Raw genomic sequence first — 20,686 nt, 5'->3', positions numbered from 1 at the left:
GGCCCGGCCGATGCCAAGCTCTGCTCACACACTCTCTGGATGCCAACGACGAACCTCTGCCCCAATGTATCCACAACGGCTTGTTATAGCGCCACCATGAGGCCGATTTGAGCTAAACACATTTCTGTACATTACTCATTCACATTTCATCTATACATCTCGTTCCTGTCTCTTTCTGTATGTGTTGTCATTCCATTTCCACACTATTCTCCATTCGCCGTCTCTCTCCATCTGTGCCGAGATTTATACCTGGCAACAAGTAAGCGGATGGAGGGAACGTGAAAATCTGAACAAAGGAGAGCATAGAAGCAAAGCGGGGGAATGAGAGGGAGAGAGAGAGAGAGAGAGAGTGGGAGGAGAAGAAGAGGGAAACATAAGGAGAAAAGTGGTGAAGAGATTCATTCGATTTTGGACTCTCCAATAAAAGTAGCAATGCCACAGTATAGAATCATACTGTATCATGCTTTTGATTCTACTTATTTATTGACCATTAACCATAACCACCTAAGCCCTATTTTATGCTTTGGCTTTTAAATGGCTGATATAAGCTCACAACAATGCATGGCATTGAGACATGTTGGGGTAGAAGTATAAAGTACCAAGGAATGGAAATACCCAAACACCTTGAAATTGCACTCACATACAGTACAGTAAATATACCTCAGTAAATGTACTTTGAGACACTGGGCGTGAGACATAAAGGGAGAGTGACGGGAGAGAGAAAGACACAGAGAGCATAGGGTGGGTTCACTGGGTTGGGGATTATAACTGATAGATGTCCTCTAAGCCAAACACAATGCTGCATTAAAAGCATTATGGGAGCATTGAGGACGTTGCCATAGTTTCCTGGAGGGCATCGGTGTGTCGCCGTGGCAGCCAGGAGGGCGTCAGCAGCGGTTTTCTTTTTTTTTTGCCCGCCGTGCCAGCTAGCCACCGATGACACATATGCAGATGTCAGACACGCACGCACGTACACGCCACTTTAACTTGACATCATTATGGGCACGTTTGTATTTTAAAAAATGCACATTTTATGACTGATCTACATACTCAAAATGCGTCACAATGTGACTGGTTGTGAGATTGTAGATCGTGAGCTTTTTGTGGTAATTATTTACGCGTTTTGATTGATTGATTGAAGCCAGAGGCTGACGGACACAAAGCCCCTCCCCACCCTCACCCTGGCGTGTCCACCTAAATCCATGCTGACCTGCTTTAAACCTGTCTGTTGCACCTTCGCTGACCACGGCCTCCCAATCGAATAAAAAAGTCATTATATGAGAACAAAGACAAACAAGTGGCTGCTGGTCTGTATTGGAAACTGTGCGCTCTGTGTCTGTGTCTCGCTCATTGGAAATCAATACGTGGTTCCTCTCTCTATCTCTCTCTCTCTCTCTCTCTCTCTTTCTCTCTCAATTAAATTCAAAGGAGCTTTATTGGCATGAGAAAACATACGTTTACAGTGAGTAGGTTTACATGAGGATGTTTAACCCCCTTTAATTCCAAATAAAAGTTAAATCCTATTAAACGTTGTCATGTAAACACCGAAAAAAACTTAAATCCGAATGAAAATGCTCAATCCGATTTAAAAACCATTCCGATGTAACTGACCGGATTATTCCGATGTTGAATGTGATTGAGAAAAAATTGGACTCATGTATACACTCATTCGGATTTAAGTTCATTCTGGTCTTTCTGAGCATGCTCATTTCCAAGGCGCTCCAACTCGTCTCCAAGGCGCTCATATCCAAGGCGCGCCGAGGAGTTTGCACATAGAGCGCGTTATTTCGTGCATTTTGCAGATCCAAAATCCACACAAAAAAACGTGGAGCAGCAGCAGTGATGATGATCCCCCTGATCTGTGAGTGTTCAAAGATCCAAACGTCCCGAGTTGATCATGATCACTCTGACATGTTTGATATAGACTAGCCTATGTATCTGGATTGCTACTGTAGGCTACAGTGCAGCGGGGTACTCACAGAAAGACAGTGGAGGAGAGGACGCAATGCCGTCAGCCTGCTGTTCAGTGATCACACACACGCACACACACACACAGTCCCAAGAATACGCTATTATCGCTATAATGTCCATCCTAATAATGTCCTAATAATGTCCATCCGTCCACCAGTGACATCATCATTAGGCAGATCTTTTTTAAAACAAGATTTGTTTTAAAATATATTTAGATTTTTATCATCGTGAGAACGATGGCTTCAACTTTTGCATTGCAACTTTTCAGGAAAAGAAAGCCTGCCGTTTCTATTAGCTTGGATTCACCATCGATGATGTCACTGGTGGACGGGTTTCTGAACTGCCCACAGCCTTCCTATGAGACACAGACTGAGTAGGAAAAAATTGTGGTATTTTATCATGAACATTAGTTAGGACCAATAAGGAAGAGAAGTTGAAAAGTGGTGAAGTGGTCCTTTAAACTTTTATAGGTTATAACTTGCCTATTCCAAGTCCAAAATGTTGATGAAACATAACGGCTTTGCAGTTTAATTGCATTGATGAGCAGCTGCAATCAATCTAGTATTAAACACCCAATTTATTCTCTGGTATAGCCTACAGTGTTGCGCCCGGAATATATAATTGCCTTGTGAGGCGCGCAGCTCAGAAAAGTTGATAAATGCGATGCTCTGATTACTGCTTTGTGTGTGCGTGTGTGTGTGTGTGTGTGTGTGTGTGTGTGTGTGTTCAACAGTCTATCTCTCTCTCTCTCGCTCTTAAAAATAACGAGCAACCTTGATAATAATCAGTATGTTGCGTGCCCTGGCCGTGCTGCAAAGTTGACAGCAGTATTTCAATGTTTTGCATTATTTTGGATATAAACATTTGCGTGATTTTCAAACTCTCGTTGAGTGATTGTAATCCGTGGGAAGTATATGTCTCTGATGTCTTGGTACAGTGGGCAGACGGTTAGGAAGTCTCAGTCTCTACTTCGTTTTGTGTGCAGTGGATGCATAGTCTGTCTTCTCTTGGGAGCTAGGTTTGCCTCATTTCTCAATCGTAAGACTGTGTTCACTGAGTGTATAACGTTTGTAATCCATTTTGGAATTATATTCCAGTAGTTTTGGACTGGAACCAGTTGGTGTAAAGCTCTGGGAGCATGTCGTTGAACTAATTCTGCATGTTGTGCTCATAGGGTGTGATTCTTCCTTGTGTGGGGCTGGTAGTGGTTGTTTTCAGAGCTTTCAATGCCAGTGATTACTATAGTGTAAAAATGGAACCGAAAGGAACCTTATGGGTCCATTTGTACACTCTAGAGTGTACAAATGTAATGTAACATTCAGGGTTATACTGTGTAATAGTCAGTGCACACAGTGCCTTTAAAAATTAGGGGATTGTTGTAGGCCACGAGTGTAAAAAAGTGTAGGTCACACCTGTCACAGAGGATGTGTGTGCTGCCTCTTCCTTGGAACACAGAGCTCAGGTTGTCACAGAGGATGCGTGTGCTGCCTCTTCCTTGGACCACAGAGCTCAGGTTGTCACAGAGGATGCGTGTGCTGCCTCTTCCTTGGACCACAGAGCTCAGGTTGCCCCTCCATGCTCCTGTGACGTTCATTATTGATCTGGACACCCGTGTCAGGTTGCCACTACTGTATGTCTGGCTCAGTCACGCAGCGCTTGGCCCATGTTCACAGGGTCATGCGTTGATGAGTTCACACACAACAAAACAAGCGTCCCTCCTACAGTAACTCGCCCTGCTCTTTTAAGACATTATACTGTTGCCCTTGGACTGGACTTTTTTCTCCGTTTACGTAATGCAATAAATACACTGCACTGCTTACGCAGAAACCCGCAGCCTGGGTTCTATATGCTTTGTAATATGTAGGTCATTTCGCTAAAAGTATTATAAATGCATGTCACATTATGAGATTAAAGAGAGGGGGTGCTTTGTTGTGTATAGTTGCTGACTTGCTGATGCATTGTCATTGTGTAGGCTGTAGCTGAGTGGGAAGAGAAGAGAGGTTGTCTGGGAATCGGAAGGATCGACCCCTGGCTTGCCCAGTCTATGTCGAAGTGTCCCTCAGCAAGACTCTTAACACTGCCCTAACGGCTCCCTAGGGGCCGTATTAATGGCATCCACTATTCCAAATAGTTCCAATTTCAGGTACCGGTATGTGCAAAATTCCCCAACAACAACTGAAATGTACACTGTTGTTGTTATTATTGTATTACTCTCAGAGCCTGAGAGCAGTGGGTTGGCTCAGTATAAGAGAACTGCCCTGTCATGATGAAACGGCCTCATCAGTGAAATATGAAACATTCACTGAAATGGCCTGATCACATACTGTCCAATACTGCGTTGTGCTTGTAGGGTGATATTATTTTCGGAGAGGTTTAAGCTTCATTTAAACACAGTTGCGCGCCCAGTGTCCCACACAAATATAGCCAATCTGCAAGCCCAAAATGCATTATGATCTGCGATTTTCTCCATATAAATCAGGCTTTGTTGCGTTCAAACTTAATTTCATCTCATCACTTTATGCACTATTCTATTGGAATGAAGAATTGCATCGTCTTTCACATCATGGGTCTGAGCCAATGGAATAGATTAGAATAAATCTGCTGCTCTGTGCGTAGGCTGTGGATTGAATTATATTTCATTGTATAATATTATAGACTATTACATTTTATTTTATTTGTATTACTCCTTGGAATACATATCCAAATATCCAGGATTTCCATTAGGATTTGAAATGCTTACAAAATATTTTTTTTGGCACAGTTGAAGAATACATTTGACATAATTTCAGATATCCAGTAGGCAATATATGAATACAAAATAATAATTCTAGTTCTTGGTAGTTCAGCATCACAGATGGGTAGCCGTGGGCTGATGGATGGAGAGAAGAGCAGGGCTATGCAGTGGATGCATGGCACGTTCTCTATAAGCAGCACTCAATGTATTCTGGACTGTCTCAGCTGTCATTTCAGCCCAGAGTCCATAGATTACTGCAAGTCAATGGAGAGCTAATGAGCAGTTAAAGGACCACTTCACCACTTTTCAACTTCTCTTCCTATAATTGGTCCTAACTAATGTTCATGATAAAACACCACCATTTTTTCCTACTCAGTCTGTGTCTCATAGGAGGGCTGTGGGCAGTTCAGAAACCCGTCCACCAGTGACATCATCGATGGTGAATCCAAGCTAATAGAAACGGCAGGCTTTCTTTTCCTGAAAAGTTGCAATGCAAAAGTTGAAGCCATCGTTCTCACGATAATAAAAATCTAAATATATTTTAAACGAAATCTGCCTAATGATGATGTCACTGGTGGACGGGTGTCCGAACTGCCCAAGCCCTCCTATGAGACACAGACTGAGTAGGAAAAAAATGGTGGTGTTTTATCATGAACATTAGTGAGGACCAATTATATGAAGAGATGTTGAAAAGTGGTGAAGTGGTCCTTTAAGCAGTTACTGGTGAGCTCATAGAAAATTCCAGCTAATGAAAGTTACCTAGCCTGACATTTGCGCACCACCCAGTGACCGAGCTGCCAATCAATCTGTGTTGTGGAGCTGGATGTGGCCAGGGGCAGGAAGCAAACATGCACACACAGAGCACCGCCTGCTGGTGTGTGTGTGTGTGTGTGTGTGTGTGTGTGTGTGTGTGTGTGTGTGTGTGTGTGTGTGTGTGTGTGTGTGTGTGTGTGTGTGTGTGTGTGTGTGTGTGTGTGTGTGTGTGTGTGTGTGTGTGTGTGTGTGTGTGTGTGTGTGTGTGTGTGTGTGTGTGTGTGTGTGTGTGTGTGTGTGTGTGTGTGTGTGTCCTATAATGTGTGTGTGTGTGTGTATTATCTGTTTGAATGTACAGTATGTGTGTGTGTGCGCGCAGCTTGTTCACTTGGCAGCTAGTCAGTGCTATGACTGGTGCTATATTACCAAGAGGAAATTAAGTGGAAGGTTTCAGCCAAGGTTTTGAAGAGGGGCACAGATTAAAACAATAATTGGGTAAAAGCCAGTTATTTCAACTGTCTGGCAGGTTTGGAGATGAGGATACAGAAATAACTCATGGTCTCACGGGTAATATTGACAACAATTTTGTCATCCGATATGTCTGATGCCAGGCATGCTGTTCCTGCACTTTATTATGTAGAAAGAAACTGTACTCTGACTCTTTTTAAGCAGCATGTTTTATGGTCAGACTGAAAGTACATGCATTTATACAGGGAAATGTAGACAGTCTGAAATTTACAATTTAATTACAATGTACATAGCAGATCTTCAACCTCAACAGCACCTCGATCGTGACGCTTTGGGAGCTTTTAGATGCAGTTATAGAACACATAATGAACAAAGGTGCATTTTTAGTGCTGTTTAGTTTTATTTTTTCTTATTTTTTTCTTTACTAACCATCTTTCTACACACAAGAATTTGTTAATAAAAAACCTGACCTTTCAATTTCCCAGGATCCTTCGGTACAAAAAGTGAGCAGTGGAAGGAAGAAGATGGTGTCCTTCAGCAGCATACCGTCTGAAAAGAAGGTAACCCAGCTGACAGCCTGGCACACCGTGACAAATGTCTCAATGCAAAGCAGAGCAAAAACACTGGAATAAAAGTCACGTTTTCTGCTTTGCTAAGACTGAGCATATAACATTGAAAAATGCCTCATCCTTGGAATCTTGGTTTTGACCCTGGGCAGGTGAGCAGTGCGGCCGACTGCCTGGCGTTCATGCAGGGTGGATGCGAGCTGAAGAAGGTTCGGCCCAACTCCAGGGTCTACTGCCGCTTCTACACCTTGGACCCTGACCTGAGCTGCCTGCGCTGGGAGCCGTCCAAGAAGGACGGGGACCGCGCTCGGCTGGGCATCGCCGGCATACGCGAGGTCCGCACCGGGAAGAGCACGGAGACCTTCCTCCACAACGGGCCGTTATCCGAACACCTGGCTGAGGAGGCGGCCTTCTCCATCCTGCATGGAGATGACTACCAGGTACTGTGTGTAGACCACTGTTTCCCAAACGGTGGGTCGCGGACACATTGTTATTATGGGTCCCCCTTGGTTTTTAATTTTTTTTTTTTTTCAAAACATTTTCAAAAAACATTCACAAATGAGCAAACATTTTCATGAATTAATAACAACTAGCTTTCAGTAATGTCATGTAGAAATGAAAGAAAAGTCTTAGAAATTCCATAAATAAGAACAAATATTTAAGAAGTAGTGAAGGTAGCTGCACGTTGTGAGCTTGTAGATCTGCTATTTTCACTAGTTTGGGTCCTGGGCGAATTATACATTTGATATTTGCCTGCTTTGGGTCACAGGCTGAAATGTTTGGGAAGCACCGATGTAGACGGTCACACACACACACAACAAGATACTGTACGCGATTTCCACCGTAGAAATGAAATGATTATGTGTTCGCCATTGCTCTTCTTCATTGTGACCTTTGACATTTCTGACCCAAAAGCTAATCCTCTTCCCTGAGCTTACTGATCATTCCCAGTTTCACGACAATCCTTCACGACAGCCTTTCTCAAGTAACTTGAGAATGGTGATATCTGAGCTTCATTCGTGTCCTCATTTGTTACCAGAAATGTCAATGTGTCAACACACTCATCCATCGTTCCATCCATCCACCCCCTCCCCTTAACCCTCCTCCTAGTCTCTGGATCTGGTGGCGTTGTCGGCGGACGTGGCCAACATCTGGGTGACCGGCCTGCGCTACCTGGTGTCACACCCCTCGGTCATCAGTGGAGGAGGAGGGCTGAACGAGGCGGGTGGCCTGGCGGTGGAGGGCAGCCTGGGCAGCAAGATGAGGAATGAGTGGCTGGCCTCGGAGTTCGCCCAGGTGGACGAGAATGGCTACGGTTTCACCCCGGAGGACGTGGCGGTGGCCACCATCTGCAAGCTCTGTCCAGGCATCAAGGAGGCAAAGGTGAGCGCCCGTGTTTATTGGTTGTCCCGGTGGTGTCGGTGTTAGTGGGATGGATGGCGGGGGTCATGAAACGACATGGGTGACTGCAGGGTGCCACTCTGTGGAGCACTGGTCCCCAAGCACTGGGGCATAGTGCTGCCAACGAATATTCCATATTCAAATGAAAACAATAAACGAATAATCTAATTTATTAAATTAAGATTCGAATTTTAAAAAATGACAATAAAATTGCTGTGTGAGTTCTGGCGAGACTCTGTGCCACGTAAACTAAAACATTATACAAAAATTAGGCTATTAAGATAATTATGAATCATTCATTTGATCTCGCAAGACTCAAGAGAGCTCATTTTTGGCCAATTCTGGCAGCACTACTGGGTCATGAAGAAATCAAAGAAAAATAAATAATAAATCCATACATACATACAAAATGTTAGTGAAAATACAGCCGATCTACAATCTCGAGATTGTAGGTCTGCCATTTTCACTAGTTTGGGCCTCGGGCAATTATTGTGTCATTTCTTTTTTGGGTCTTGAGCTCAAAAGTTTGGGAACCATTGCTGTAGAGGGGGTGTCTGAAGGGCGGGGGGGGGGGCTTGGAGATATACATCACGCACGCACGCACGGACGCACACACACACACACACACACACACACACACACACACACACACACACATAGATAGAGATAGAACGAGACAATTTTCAATTGAACAATGTAGCCATTAAGCAGACGCTTACCCATAATTACAGTACATGGCGCGTCAACCCTAGTCAGCCAATGACACGGTGAATGGTCACGTACTGTGGAGTGCAAAGAATCAATTTGTAGAGTGCATGGAAAACAATTTGTAGAGTGCCTAGAAAACAATTAGTAGAGTGCGCATAGAAAACAATTCCAAAGAGAAGGATAGGTAAGACATGATGAGAGATGAAAGAGTGAGAGCGTGAGGGAGGCCAGGATTAACCCATTCAGGCCTGACGTCGAAATAAAAAAAACGTTCGCTTTGAAAGAATATATATTCAAAGATTTGTGCCGCATTTTTACGATTTTTCAAAAATAGCAGACCTACAAGTTCATAGCGCGCCACTCGGTGGCGCGCTATGAGCTTGTAGATCTGCTATTTTTCAATAGCTAAAGTATAACATAATGCTTTGTTAAAACACCAAAAGGGGTTCCCGCCCAAAATGGGTTTAAAGCTATAATATGACACACATGCGTCCTCGGGTCTAAATGGGTTAAACTAAAGGATTATAGGATTCCCATGTCTTACTGTATGGTGCGTTCTAAAACAAGCTGACATTAAATCAAATTACACTTTCATTTACACATTATTTGACACCAGTTTGTGTTCATACTGAGACCTCAGGAGGAAAACCCTATGTTGGAAATATGTTTCCACCCACGTATGTAGCTGTGTTTTAATAGTCATGTACTGTAGCTTATTGTAGGTAGGTAAAGTAATATGTGTAGTATGATAAACATAGCTTAGGTTTGTTATATTCTTTATTATTATAATTTTTTTTAAATGTGGCTTTTTATGCCTTTATTAGATTAGATTTAGATTAGCATACAGTAGTCTGACAGGAAATGGGCAGAGAGAGCTGGGGAGTGTCACGCAGCAAAGGTCACCGGGATCGGGATTCGAACCCGCGACACGCTGTCAGGCTACTAGGTGCCCGAACCACTACGCCAGCCGTCCGGGCCAGGTTTGTTACGTTTGCCCCTCAATAGATCTACAGACCTATTCAAGTTTCCTAATTGAGGTAAGGATGTACAGAGGTATCATTTCTCTGTCCTCTGGGACTTCCCTGAAGGTACAGAGGTATCATTTCTCTGTCCTCTGTGACTTCCCTGAACAGTGTGCTGCACCAAGGGGTGAGCGCTGGAAAAAAAAGCATTCTCTGTGAAAGGGCAAGCACATGTGGAGAGATGTCTCTCCCTCCCTTCTCTCGTCTTCATTTCCCTCGTTCACGCTCCCCCTCCCCCCTCCCTCCTGAAATACCCCATGGCCTGCAGGTGCGTCTGCGCTTCAAGGAGATCCAGCGGAGCAAGGAGAAGCTGACGTCGCACGTGACGCGCGAAGAGTTCCAGGAGGCCTACTGTGAGCTGTGCACGCGGCCGGACGTCTACTTCCTGCTGGTGCAGCTGTCCAAGGACCGCGAGTGCCTGGACCCCCAGGACCTGCGCCTCTTCCTGGAGACGGAACAGGGGCTGTCGCTGGCCACCGCCGAGGGCTGCCTGGAGCTGCTTCGGCGCCACGAGCCCTCCGCCCAGGGCCGGGAGCGGGGGCTGCTAGGTCTGGACGGCTTCGCCCGGTACCTGCAGTCGGCCGAGTGCCAGCTGCTCGACCCGGAGCACCTCGGAGTGTGCCAGGACATGAACATGCCCCTGTCCCACTACTACATCAGGTCAGTTTAGCGTTTCACTCTTACAGTAAACCATTATGGCACCGCTTTGGTTTCATGATTTATAACGATATCTAATTTAGTTGCACTTTCCCTGACAAATAAAAGTATTTTTACATTCGTTGTTACATTCACTGTTCAGTTATTTGTGCTATGTATGACTGAATGTGTAAAACTGAATGTTGTTGATTATTCCCTCAGTGCCTCGTATCGTTCCTATCTGCTTGACGACCAGGTACATGGCAAGGCAGACCTGGGGGGGCTGACCAAAGCCCTGCAGGCCGGCTGCCGATGCCTGGAGCTGGGAGTGACCGACGGCCCAGAAGGGGAGCCTCTCCTGGGGGTAGACCATGGCCCCGAAGCCACCCGCCACCACCATCACCACCACCATCACCACCACCACGGTCCTGTCACTATCCGCTCTGCTCTGGAGGTGGTGAATAAGTATGCCTTTCTGACCTCCCCGTATCCTCTGCTGTTGTACCTGTGCCAGCGGTGCTCCCCAGGACAGCAGCGCACCCTGGCACAGCACTTGAGGAAGGTTCTGGGCACTCGTCTCTACACCCCAGAGGCCCTCCCCGTCCACATGGGGGTGCGGGCCACGACGCTCCCCTCCCCCGAGCAGCTGAAGGGACGCATCCTCCTGGTGGGGAAGAAGCTCCTCCCGGAGGAGGACGGCTCTGAAGGGGAGGTGTCTGAGGAGGATGAGGAGATCGGAGGGGGAGGGCCCCTGGCCGGGCGGCGAATGACCATTCCCGGTGAGGAGGAACTGGGCGTGGTCTTAGTGGTGCCGCCGCCGACTCAGCCCAGGAGGCTCCGCCTCCGCCGGGAGCTGTCGGACCTGGTGGGCGTGGCGCGCACGGGCAGCCGCAGCTTCTATGCCCAGCGAGCGAGTCAGAAACAGCAGTCTCCACCCAGCACGCCCTCCTCTCCCAACACGCCCATGATGCCTCCCGACTCGCCCTATTGGACGATGTGCTCCCTCGGCGAAGGCGAGGCCGGGAGGCTGACCGCCGAGAGCCCAGAGGAGCTGGTGGTGTTCACCAAGCGCACGCTGACCCGCGTGCGTCCCAGCTCGGTCCGACTGGACTCCAGCAACCCCAACCCCCTGGGGTCCTGGAAGGGAGGGGTCCAGCTGGTGGCCTTGAACCAGCAGACCCCCGGGGCCATGCTGGACCTCCACAGGGCTCGCTTCACCCAGAACGGAGGCTGTGGATACGTGCTTCGCCCCGCTGTGATGAGGGAGGAGGTGTCATACTTCAGCGCCAACACACAGGGCTGTGTGCCAGGTGTGCCGCCTCAGACCCTACGCATTAAGGTACACACATGTACAATTGTGTCTTCTGTTTTGCATTCCTGTGTATTTTCAGCATTTCAGTTTAATCGTTGTCCCCCAATACTACAGTCTAAAAGCTTTAGAAGCATCTTAAGTCCTACAGTGTATATACTTTTTTCGTGCAATGCATATTATTGAAGATAGCAAGCTCATAACTCTGACATAGACTGCGTGAGAGAGAGAATTTACCACGAACCATTGGTGTGATGTGGACTGGGCTTATGATGTTGTGATGAGTTCCATATATGTGAGTTTTCAACTTGCTTGGTCTAAATGTACATTTCTTATTTGCTCTGCATTCTACGAGTGGTGGAAAGTACATTTACTTAAGTACTGTACTCAAGTACAATGTTGAGGTATTTCTACTTTACTTGAATATTTCTGATACTTTTACTTCTACTCCACTACATCTCAGAGGCAAATATTGTACTTTTACCACTACAATCCACTACAATTATTTGAAAACTTTAGTTACTAGTTACTTTGTAGATTTTGATTATTATTACAGAACATACATTAACCACTTCATCCGTAAAATACATGTGGGTCATTTGAAAATAGACGATCTACAAGCCGAAGCCAAAATATTTGTATACATTTGAAAACTTGAGAGATTCTGCACTATGAATGAGTACTTCCTACTTTTGGTGCTTTAAGTACATTTTGATACCGACACTTTTGTGCTTTTACTCAAGTACATTTTGAATTCCATACTTTTCCTTGTAACAGAGTATTTCATTGCAGTATTTGCTCCTTTCACTTCAGTAAAACATGCGAGTCCTTTTCCCCACCACGGTGTGCAGGTCATCAGTGCCCACAACCTGCCCAAACCTCAGGGAGCCGGAGCCAAGGGAGAGGTCATCGACCCCTACGTGGTCCTGGAGCTACACGGGGTGCCGTCCGACTGCGCCGAGCAGCGAACCCGCACAGCTGCACAGAACCAGGACGACCCGCTGTTTGACGAGACCTTTGAATTTCAGGTATACTATATACTGTATAGGGTCTTTTTGGTGTACAGAAAGATTATTTATTGAAAACTAAATGGAAATTGTTGTTGTCCAAGAATGTATAGGTCAAACGTACGCATAATCTTATTTATCCCATTTTGGGCGGGAACCCCTTTTGGTGTTAGCATTATGCTATGCTTTAGCTATTGAAAAATAGCAGATCTACAAGCTCATAGCGCGCCACCGAGTGGCGCGCTACGAGCGGCGCGCTACGAGCTTGTAGGTCTGCTATTTTTGAAAAATGTAAGAACCACTGACATAGAAACATAGCTTTTTCAGAAAACTGTCAGGATGTAGAAGACATTTTTAGAATCTGATCTCAGGTCAAAATGGGTTATTCACAGAGACAATGAGAAAAGTGCATTTGATCAATAAATAGCTTACCCAGCAGTGTAAGGAGGGAGAAACATGGCCGGTGCTTCTGACAAGCTGCTCTCCTTGGTATGCTATGCAGCCATTCTTTGAACCGTCAAAGGTCACCGTTTTCCACTCTGTGTTTTTGTTCATTCGTGCCATGATAAACTCCAGTGTCTGGTGCTCAGCCATGAATTCTACCAGTTTTTCAACTATAGTGGGACAGAATAATTTATTATTTGTTCATGATTGCCAAATGTACACATTTTCTTTCAAGTATTCTAGTGCACACAGGAGTGTTCACCACTTTTCTCAGAATTGAGTCATTATGCCAATTCCCTCATTTCCTCTCCTCATACACATGGAACTGCCTGCAGCCTCTTTTCACATGCCAGTGAGCACATACTGTAGCACATGCAGAGGAACAACCTATTGCTTTTTCAATACGGTATCAAAACATGCACACAATGTACATACAAAGAGATACATAATAATAATGAATTGCATTTTTATAGCGCTTTTCCAAGTGCTCAAAGCGCTTTACAATGGTTCATTCATTCATACATTGGGAGGTAAAGCGGCGAACAGTCGACGCCAGCATCCTCACTTCCCACATTCACACACCAATGGTGGCAAGCTTACACCGACTGACTCATTGGAGGCAATGTAGGGTTCAGTGTCTTGCCCAAGGACACTTCGACATGTGGACAGGAGGAGCCGGGATTCGAACCGCCGACCCAGGGATCATTGGACGACCTGCTCTACCTCCTAAAATTTGAAGTCGAAACAAAGCACACAACACACACAAGCACTGTGACCAATGTACAGGTATGACCAATGTACATACTGTATTTATTCTCTTCATACTATTGCTCCTATTATTGTTTTTTCACTATTGTTGTTACAAGGCTGTGTTTGATGAACCAAACCCAAAGGATTTTTCTGACCAGCTAAATTGAGTAAGCGAGGGAGAGACTCATGATGAGTGAGGGAGAATGATGGAGAACTCTAATGGAAATGAAAGCCATTCACCTCTGCAACCTGTTTATAGTCTCCTGTTTGTCTGTCCTGACTCTCGCTCTGTTATTCATTTGGGTCTCAATTTAGTAGCAATAATGCATCTGATTGGACTCAAGGCCACTGAGCTCTCATAAATATGCTGATTGCACATAGATCCGCTGTATGTGTCTCTATCAGTTAACTGCAGTGAGGTGGAACCTGCTTTCCTTGCTACTTCTGAACAGGTTTGTATTTAGTGAAGCTGAACCGTAATGACAAGCTGTCACAAACAATGCGGTGTGTCCTCTTATAGGTCATATCAAATGTCTGCATGTGTCCAGCAAGCTGCCTTAGAATTGGCATAAATCAATCAATGAAGACAAAAGACCTATTTGTGGGTGTGAAACAAAACCGTGAATTTCGTATAAGAATTTCTAAGAATTTCTAAGAATTTCTTAAGTTATTTTGTCAGGCTTCTCTGGCCTTTATTGATAGTACACGAGCAGTGGTTCCCAAACGTTTTAGCTCGAGACCCAGTCGGGCCCAGGAATCAAACCCGGGATTCGCTGTCAGTAATCCGAGCCCCACAATTTCATTTTCATAATGTGCTATGGTGGTCGTTTGTCAAGAGGGTGCTTAATGAGCTTGAACTTGAAAACAGTAGACTATGCATTGTTTTCTTCTATGCTGGCATAAACTGTCCGCCTTTTTGAGTAATTGAGTAAATAGGAACAAGACTACTGCTATCTTCAGGTAACCTCTTTTCACAGTAATAATGATATCAACAGAAATTTGAGGCAATTACGGAGTATGTATGACCAGAGGTTTAATAGAGGAAAGTTACGAGAGGAGAGGAGAGGAGAGGAGAGGAGAGGAGAGGAGAGGAGAGGAGGGTGCAGGTCTGCTTGTCTCATTAGTTGTTGGACCTGCAAAACACACACACACACACACACACACACACTGTTTGGTTAAGTGTTTGCATCAGTGATCTTATATGTCTTAATCACTGGCTTCCAGGTCCACGACATTCAGCCAAGCTCAGACACCGGATAGCCGCGCCATCACATACACACACATTACAGTACAACGTTTAACTGTAATTATGTCTGTTAGCACTGCTGAAAACCGCTGCCTGCCTCACCTCCTGCTGCATGTCTAGACACTGAGCTATACTTTGCTGTGTGCGTCGCATTGTGAGCTTGTAGATCTGCCAGTGCGACACAGTCTTATGGTGGAGTATAAATGAAGCATTTCAGCTCTTATATTAGGTTTCTGCTCGAAGTGCAAGGGCAGGCATTCTCCACGGCACCACTTCACCTTGCTCTTTTCTGCAGTGCTGTTCAGGAGAAGTGTGTCGAGTTCGAAATAACATGTCAAAACTGTCATTCTATCTCAGTCTTGGCCTTTGTCAAATGAAATACAAAACCAGATGGGAGAGAGAGGGGAGGGGGGGGGAAGAGAGAGAGAGAGAGAGAGAGAGAGAGAGAGAGAGAGAGAGAGAGAGAGAGAGGTCTGGCTTCTCCATGCATGAGACTCCAAACACTCTCCTCTGTGCTCAGCCCTATCTCACAGCTTAATGGAAATGCACGACTGCACGCACGCACGCACGCACGCACGCACGCACAAACAGACACACATTACTTCATAATAGCACAGCTCAGGACTCCAGGGGCAGCCTGAACTTAATTTGTTCAGTTTGACATGCTCCCTGCTTCTGTATCCATTACTGCCAGCTCCCCCCACTGCCACCCCAAGACTTTACTTACTGGTGAATCATTAAGCCATGGCCCTGCATATGTTTAAGGGGTGACGACGACCAGACAGACAGACAGACAGACAGACAGACAGACAGACAGACAGACAAGTACTGCTGTATTGTCATCCTTCAAAAGGTTTTAGCAGATGTGAAACAACACGCATGCATTCATGCAAGCATGCACATACGTATGCACGTGCATGTGCGTGCATATGTAAGTAGGTATGCACGTACACAGCCACTCGTCGGCAGGGACTTTGTTGATGGTTTGTTTTCTTTCCTGCCACTTGGAGCCTCAAGGCCTCAAACTCTTATTGCTTCATGCAGTTCTACGCACGCACGCACGCAGGCACGCACGCACACACGCGCACACACACGCACACAGAGCTCTGCCCCGGGGCAGGTGTATATGTATTCTTTGCAGGAAGTGATAGATAGTCAGCCTTCCCCTCTCTCTGTCCTGCTATTACTTTCTTTTCCATAAACACAAATCCATCACTGCGTGTGTGTGTGTGTGTGTGTGTGTGTGTGTGTGTGTGTGTGTGTGTGTGTGTGTGTGTGTGTGTGTGTGTGTGTGTGTGTGTGTGTGTGTGTGTGTGTGTGTGTGTGTGTGTGTGTGTGTGTGTGTGTGTGTGTGTGTGTGTGTGTGTGTGTGTGTGTGTGTGTGTGTGTGTGTGTGTCAATTGGTTCTTATTTGCTCTCCTCCAAATGAATACATTAAGTTGATTATGTCCATTTAAACCCTCTCTCTGTCTCTGTCTCTCTCTCTCTCTCTCCGTCTGTCTCTCTCTGCGTGTCTGCCTATCGTATGAGCTTTTTTTCTACTTTAGCTATTCCAGAAGTTGAGCACCCCGGTGTAATATTTCAACCAGCGTGTCCAGTGCAATATGTTCCCAATGCTCCCCGAGTCATTTAGCCAGAGGTGACCCTGAATGTGTTTATAAATGATCCTTTAATAACAGGAAATATTCTGCTCGAACCACACGGCCTGCAAGCGCCGCGATTATGTGATTAATTGACCGTCTGCCACCACATAAACAGCTAATGAAATGCATCTTCACTGTGCCCATGTGCCTTGATTCCCAGAGAGAGAGAGAGGGAGAGGGAGAGGGACAAGGAGATGACTTCTGACTCTAAATCCAGAGTGTATTAATAATGCAGTGTGACATATTTACACACTGTCTGAGCTTACTTAGGTCTGCACTTCCTCTGGCCTCAGGTGACAACCATTAAATATTAAAAGTTGGTATAATTAAACAACTATTTCATTGAGCGAAGCAGTCCAAGGCCCATCGTCTTAAGATGTTAATAAAAGATGAGTGTTTTTAGGAGAATTAACCACGAAAGTGGTGTGTTGTTTGTTTTGACAATCTGAAGATATGCTGTACATTATAGGAGTGCTGTGAGTGTCGCAGAGAATCTTTCAAAATAGCTGATCTTTGAGCTTGTAGATCTGCTATTTTAGCTATGCTGGCAAATGTTTTGTTTTGAACATTTCTGAAGATTTTCACCTACTGTATAATTCATTAATTTAAAGATAAATATACACATACCATACTAATATATTTTATACTTATTTCCTCTCATCTGCAGTATATTGTTCTGTTTTCCTCAACACTCACGATCGTAGTATGGTTCTACGTATGTGAGAGTAATGCACCAAGTCAAACAGATTCTGACTCTGATAACTTCAGCACGATAGCGTTTGGTTTCCATGGATTCATTTAGCAGTCCGGGGGCTGGCAGCACTGCTGGGATAGTTTGGATATTTATTTTTATTTATATTATTTATATTTATTCTCACTGTCTCCAGGTGAACATGCCAGAGCTGGCCCTCCTGCGCTTTGTGGTGTTGGACGACGACTACATCGGCGATGACTTCATCGGCCAGTACAGCGTGGCCTTCGAGTGCCTGCAGCCTGGCTACCGCAACGTGCCCCTGCTGGACCTGACGGGGGACCCCTTGCCCCACGCCAGCCTGTTTGTCCACGTGGCGGTCACCAACCGCCGAGGTGGGGGCAAGGCCCAGCGGCGCGGGCTGTCGGTCAGGAGGGTGGGGAGGCGTGGGCGGGAGTACGTCACGCTGAGACACACCGGCATCAAGGTGGTGGACGAGACCTTCAAGGTGGCCAGCGGTCCGCTGAAGGAGGCCGCCGACCTGCGGGAGGAAGCTCAGGTCAGAGAGGCGACGCTCTAAAGCAGTGTTTCCAAAACATGGCGTCGTGACCCATTTTGGGTGTTTTAACCTTTCTTACAAATTGTTTTTTTTATATTTTCAACAACAATTAAATTCCCCATTTGTTTACATTTTGTAAAAGATCCCCCCCCCCTCATCTACAAGCTCACAACGTGCCACTATTTTCAGACATAAGTGATCAATTCCATAATCCTGAGCTGGAAAATGTTGCCAACCCTGGCCTGGTCTAACGACAGCATAAATGTCACATATCTCTCATAAGATGGGGGCTAAATCTTATAGGATATTCATACTGTACATGTAAGTGCAAGTATCATAACATCCAAGCATTGTTCAGATTGTTATAACAGCAGTAAACTACATTTAAATAATGCCATTGTCAAATACGGTATTCCCCTCATATAATTTCTAAGACTATATTTCCGGTGCCAGAGAACAATGGAGTAAAATATGACCAAACTGGGATATATTATTATTATATTCAAACAAATCTTTTGTGTTTTAGACAATTCCATAGCGTCCTAAACAAAATGGGTACACTCATGGGTTTGGTGTCAGGAGGCTGTTGTATTTTTAGACTGTTGACAAGATGTCTGGTCAGAATCTAGATTGCATGTGCATGACTATGCTGAAATCAGACTACCTGCAACTTCTCTGTAGAGAGAGAGAGAGGGGGAGAGAGAGACAGACAGACAGACAGACAGACAGACAGACAGACAGACAGAGAGAGAGAGAGAGAAGATGATAGTAGGAGGATAGGATTATACACCTATCTATAAATACTAACAAAGAGAGAGAGAGAGTGAACCTGCCCAGAGCAAGGCCCAGCTTATATCTGTAGATACAGTACACACAATTTCCCTCAGTTTCGCGACGCACGCACGCACGCACGCACGCACGCACGCACGCACACTGCTGACCAGAAACAGTCACTCACTCACAAACATCTCTTCAGTCTCCCTGCTTCCATCTTGCTGTCCATTCTCTCTGATGTCAACTAAATTTAGCTCTCCTGTCTGACCATCGTCTGCTTCGCTGTCATTTGTCCAGCTGTGGTCTCACCTGCCACAGTTACTTATTACAAACACACACACACACACACACACACACACACACACACACACACACACACACACACACACACACACAGGCTATTTGTCACCTGGACTCTGCCAGGTGACAAATAGCCTCCAATAATCAAGAGTGTAAAAACACTTACATTTAAGTGTTAAATTAACAGTGCCAGAACAACAGCTAAGATCAACAGGTTCCTCAATTGATTTAGTTTTGCGTTACAAACTTACAGACAGAAGAACCAGCACATCAGACAAATATTACCCACCTGTTTAAGCCCATGAACCCCAGCTTCCCTGTTCTGAGTTGAAAACCTTCCGTGAAGAATAATTGGTGTCGTGGGACAAAAGAAGAGGGCCTAGTATAGATCCCTGGGGGACTCCGCTCAACGATGTACCGGTATACAGGGCTTAAGTTATTCATCAATCATGGCCATGGCTGTAACCGTGACGAAACCTTGGAGAAAACATTTCTGCAGCAAGCAACGCAGTAGTTTAGAGAACCGGGGAAGTGGTTGACAAGATCCATTCATTAACATGACATATACGAGAGCCTGTGGCAGTCTTTGGAGTCATTGTATTGTAGCTTTTCTATTCTAAGATGTTTCTTCTCTGTTCTAATCTAATTTGAGCGCATAGTATTGTTGTCTCTCTTAAGTTGTTATCGACTACCCTCAACCATTAAAGTTCTCAGTGGAAGGTGAGAACATCAGTTTCTTTCATGAGACTATAATGAGAATGTGGTTTTGGTGGTGGGAGGGGGGTGAGGATGTGTAACGCATGATTTATACGTAGTTACTCACTGAAGAACTTGTAGATTGGCTATTTTTGGTTGGAGACACGATGTGCAACTGGGTATGAATCAGGCTTAAATGCTGTCCGTAATCCCTCTGTGTTTTTTTACCTTTTTTATTTGATCGGAGCCCAAATTTGCTTTCTGCCTCTGTAAACATCACGCCACATCTGACCGTCAGAGCCCGAGACCCGATACCCAGCAGGCCTCCTCTTCTTCCTTTCTCACTCTCTTTCCGTTCTGTATCTCTCCTTCTTCCAGAGTGCCTCTGTTGCTTTCAAAGAGCAGTGTGGGCTCCCCCCGGTGGCCAAGCTGAAGCAGTGCATCCAGAGTCTAGCAACACGGCTACAGAGCTCCGAGGGTACCATGGGAGCCAGCATGGTGCTGAGAGACGGCTACCCAAGTCTGGAGGCCCTGGTCAGCCTCACAGAGCCCACACGCAAACTACTGACTGCCTATGACACAGTGAGTATGGGTCCGCCTCACAGACCCCACACGCAAACTACTGACTGCCTATGACACAGTGAGTATGGGTCAGCCTCACAGACCCCACACGCAAACTACTGACCGCCTATGACACAGTGAGTATGGGTCAGCCTCACAGAGCCCACACGCAAACTACTGACTGCCTATGACACAGTGAGTATGGGAACCAAAGCCAGGATGCCTACCTACATTTGTTGGTACTAGAGCGGTGCCCATTGGGCACTGGTCTACTTGGAACGATGCAATTTGGGAATTAATGCCCCCACCCATTTATTATGTCTATGTCCCTTTTATGCCCAATTGCCCAAATATGGAGTTATTTGTCAGGCATGCCCAAATATGAAGTCTATGCAGATGTCAGAACAACATTGTGATGTCAGAACAGGCCAGCTCCATATATGGAGA

The 20,686-nt window shown here is 45.5% G+C and overlaps 1 protein-coding gene across 2 annotated transcripts in view; it reads left to right on the top strand.

The window, feature by feature from the left end:
* Positions 1 to 20,686, top strand: part of plcl1 (phospholipase C like 1) — an 82,936-nt gene that overhangs the window by 58,483 nt on the left and 3,767 nt on the right. For both annotated transcript variants that reach the window (XR_013791441.1, XM_079519279.1), the window contains exons 2-9: positions 6,412 to 6,486; positions 6,645 to 6,932; positions 7,603 to 7,875; positions 9,892 to 10,283; positions 10,482 to 11,598; positions 12,420 to 12,596; positions 17,546 to 17,908; positions 20,057 to 20,260. Coding sequence is in view for 1 of the 2 variants with exons in the window: in XM_079519279.1 (XP_079375405.1) it covers positions 6,412 to 6,486; positions 6,645 to 6,932; positions 7,603 to 7,875; positions 9,892 to 10,283; positions 10,482 to 11,598; positions 12,420 to 12,596; positions 17,546 to 17,908; positions 20,057 to 20,260 (2,889 nt within the window). In the remaining variant the exon portion in view is untranslated. The remainder of the gene's footprint in view (positions 1 to 6,411; positions 6,487 to 6,644; positions 6,933 to 7,602; positions 7,876 to 9,891; positions 10,284 to 10,481; positions 11,599 to 12,419; positions 12,597 to 17,545; positions 17,909 to 20,056; positions 20,261 to 20,686) is intronic.

The sequence above is a fragment of the Electrona antarctica genome (genome assembly GCF_951216825.1).
Source record: "Electrona antarctica genome assembly, chromosome: 13".
Classification (NCBI taxonomy): domain Eukaryota; kingdom Metazoa; phylum Chordata; class Actinopteri; order Myctophiformes; family Myctophidae; genus Electrona; species Electrona antarctica.
The sequence above is the reverse complement of the archived record's forward strand: the minus strand, read 5'-3'. Positions and strand labels throughout refer to the sequence as shown.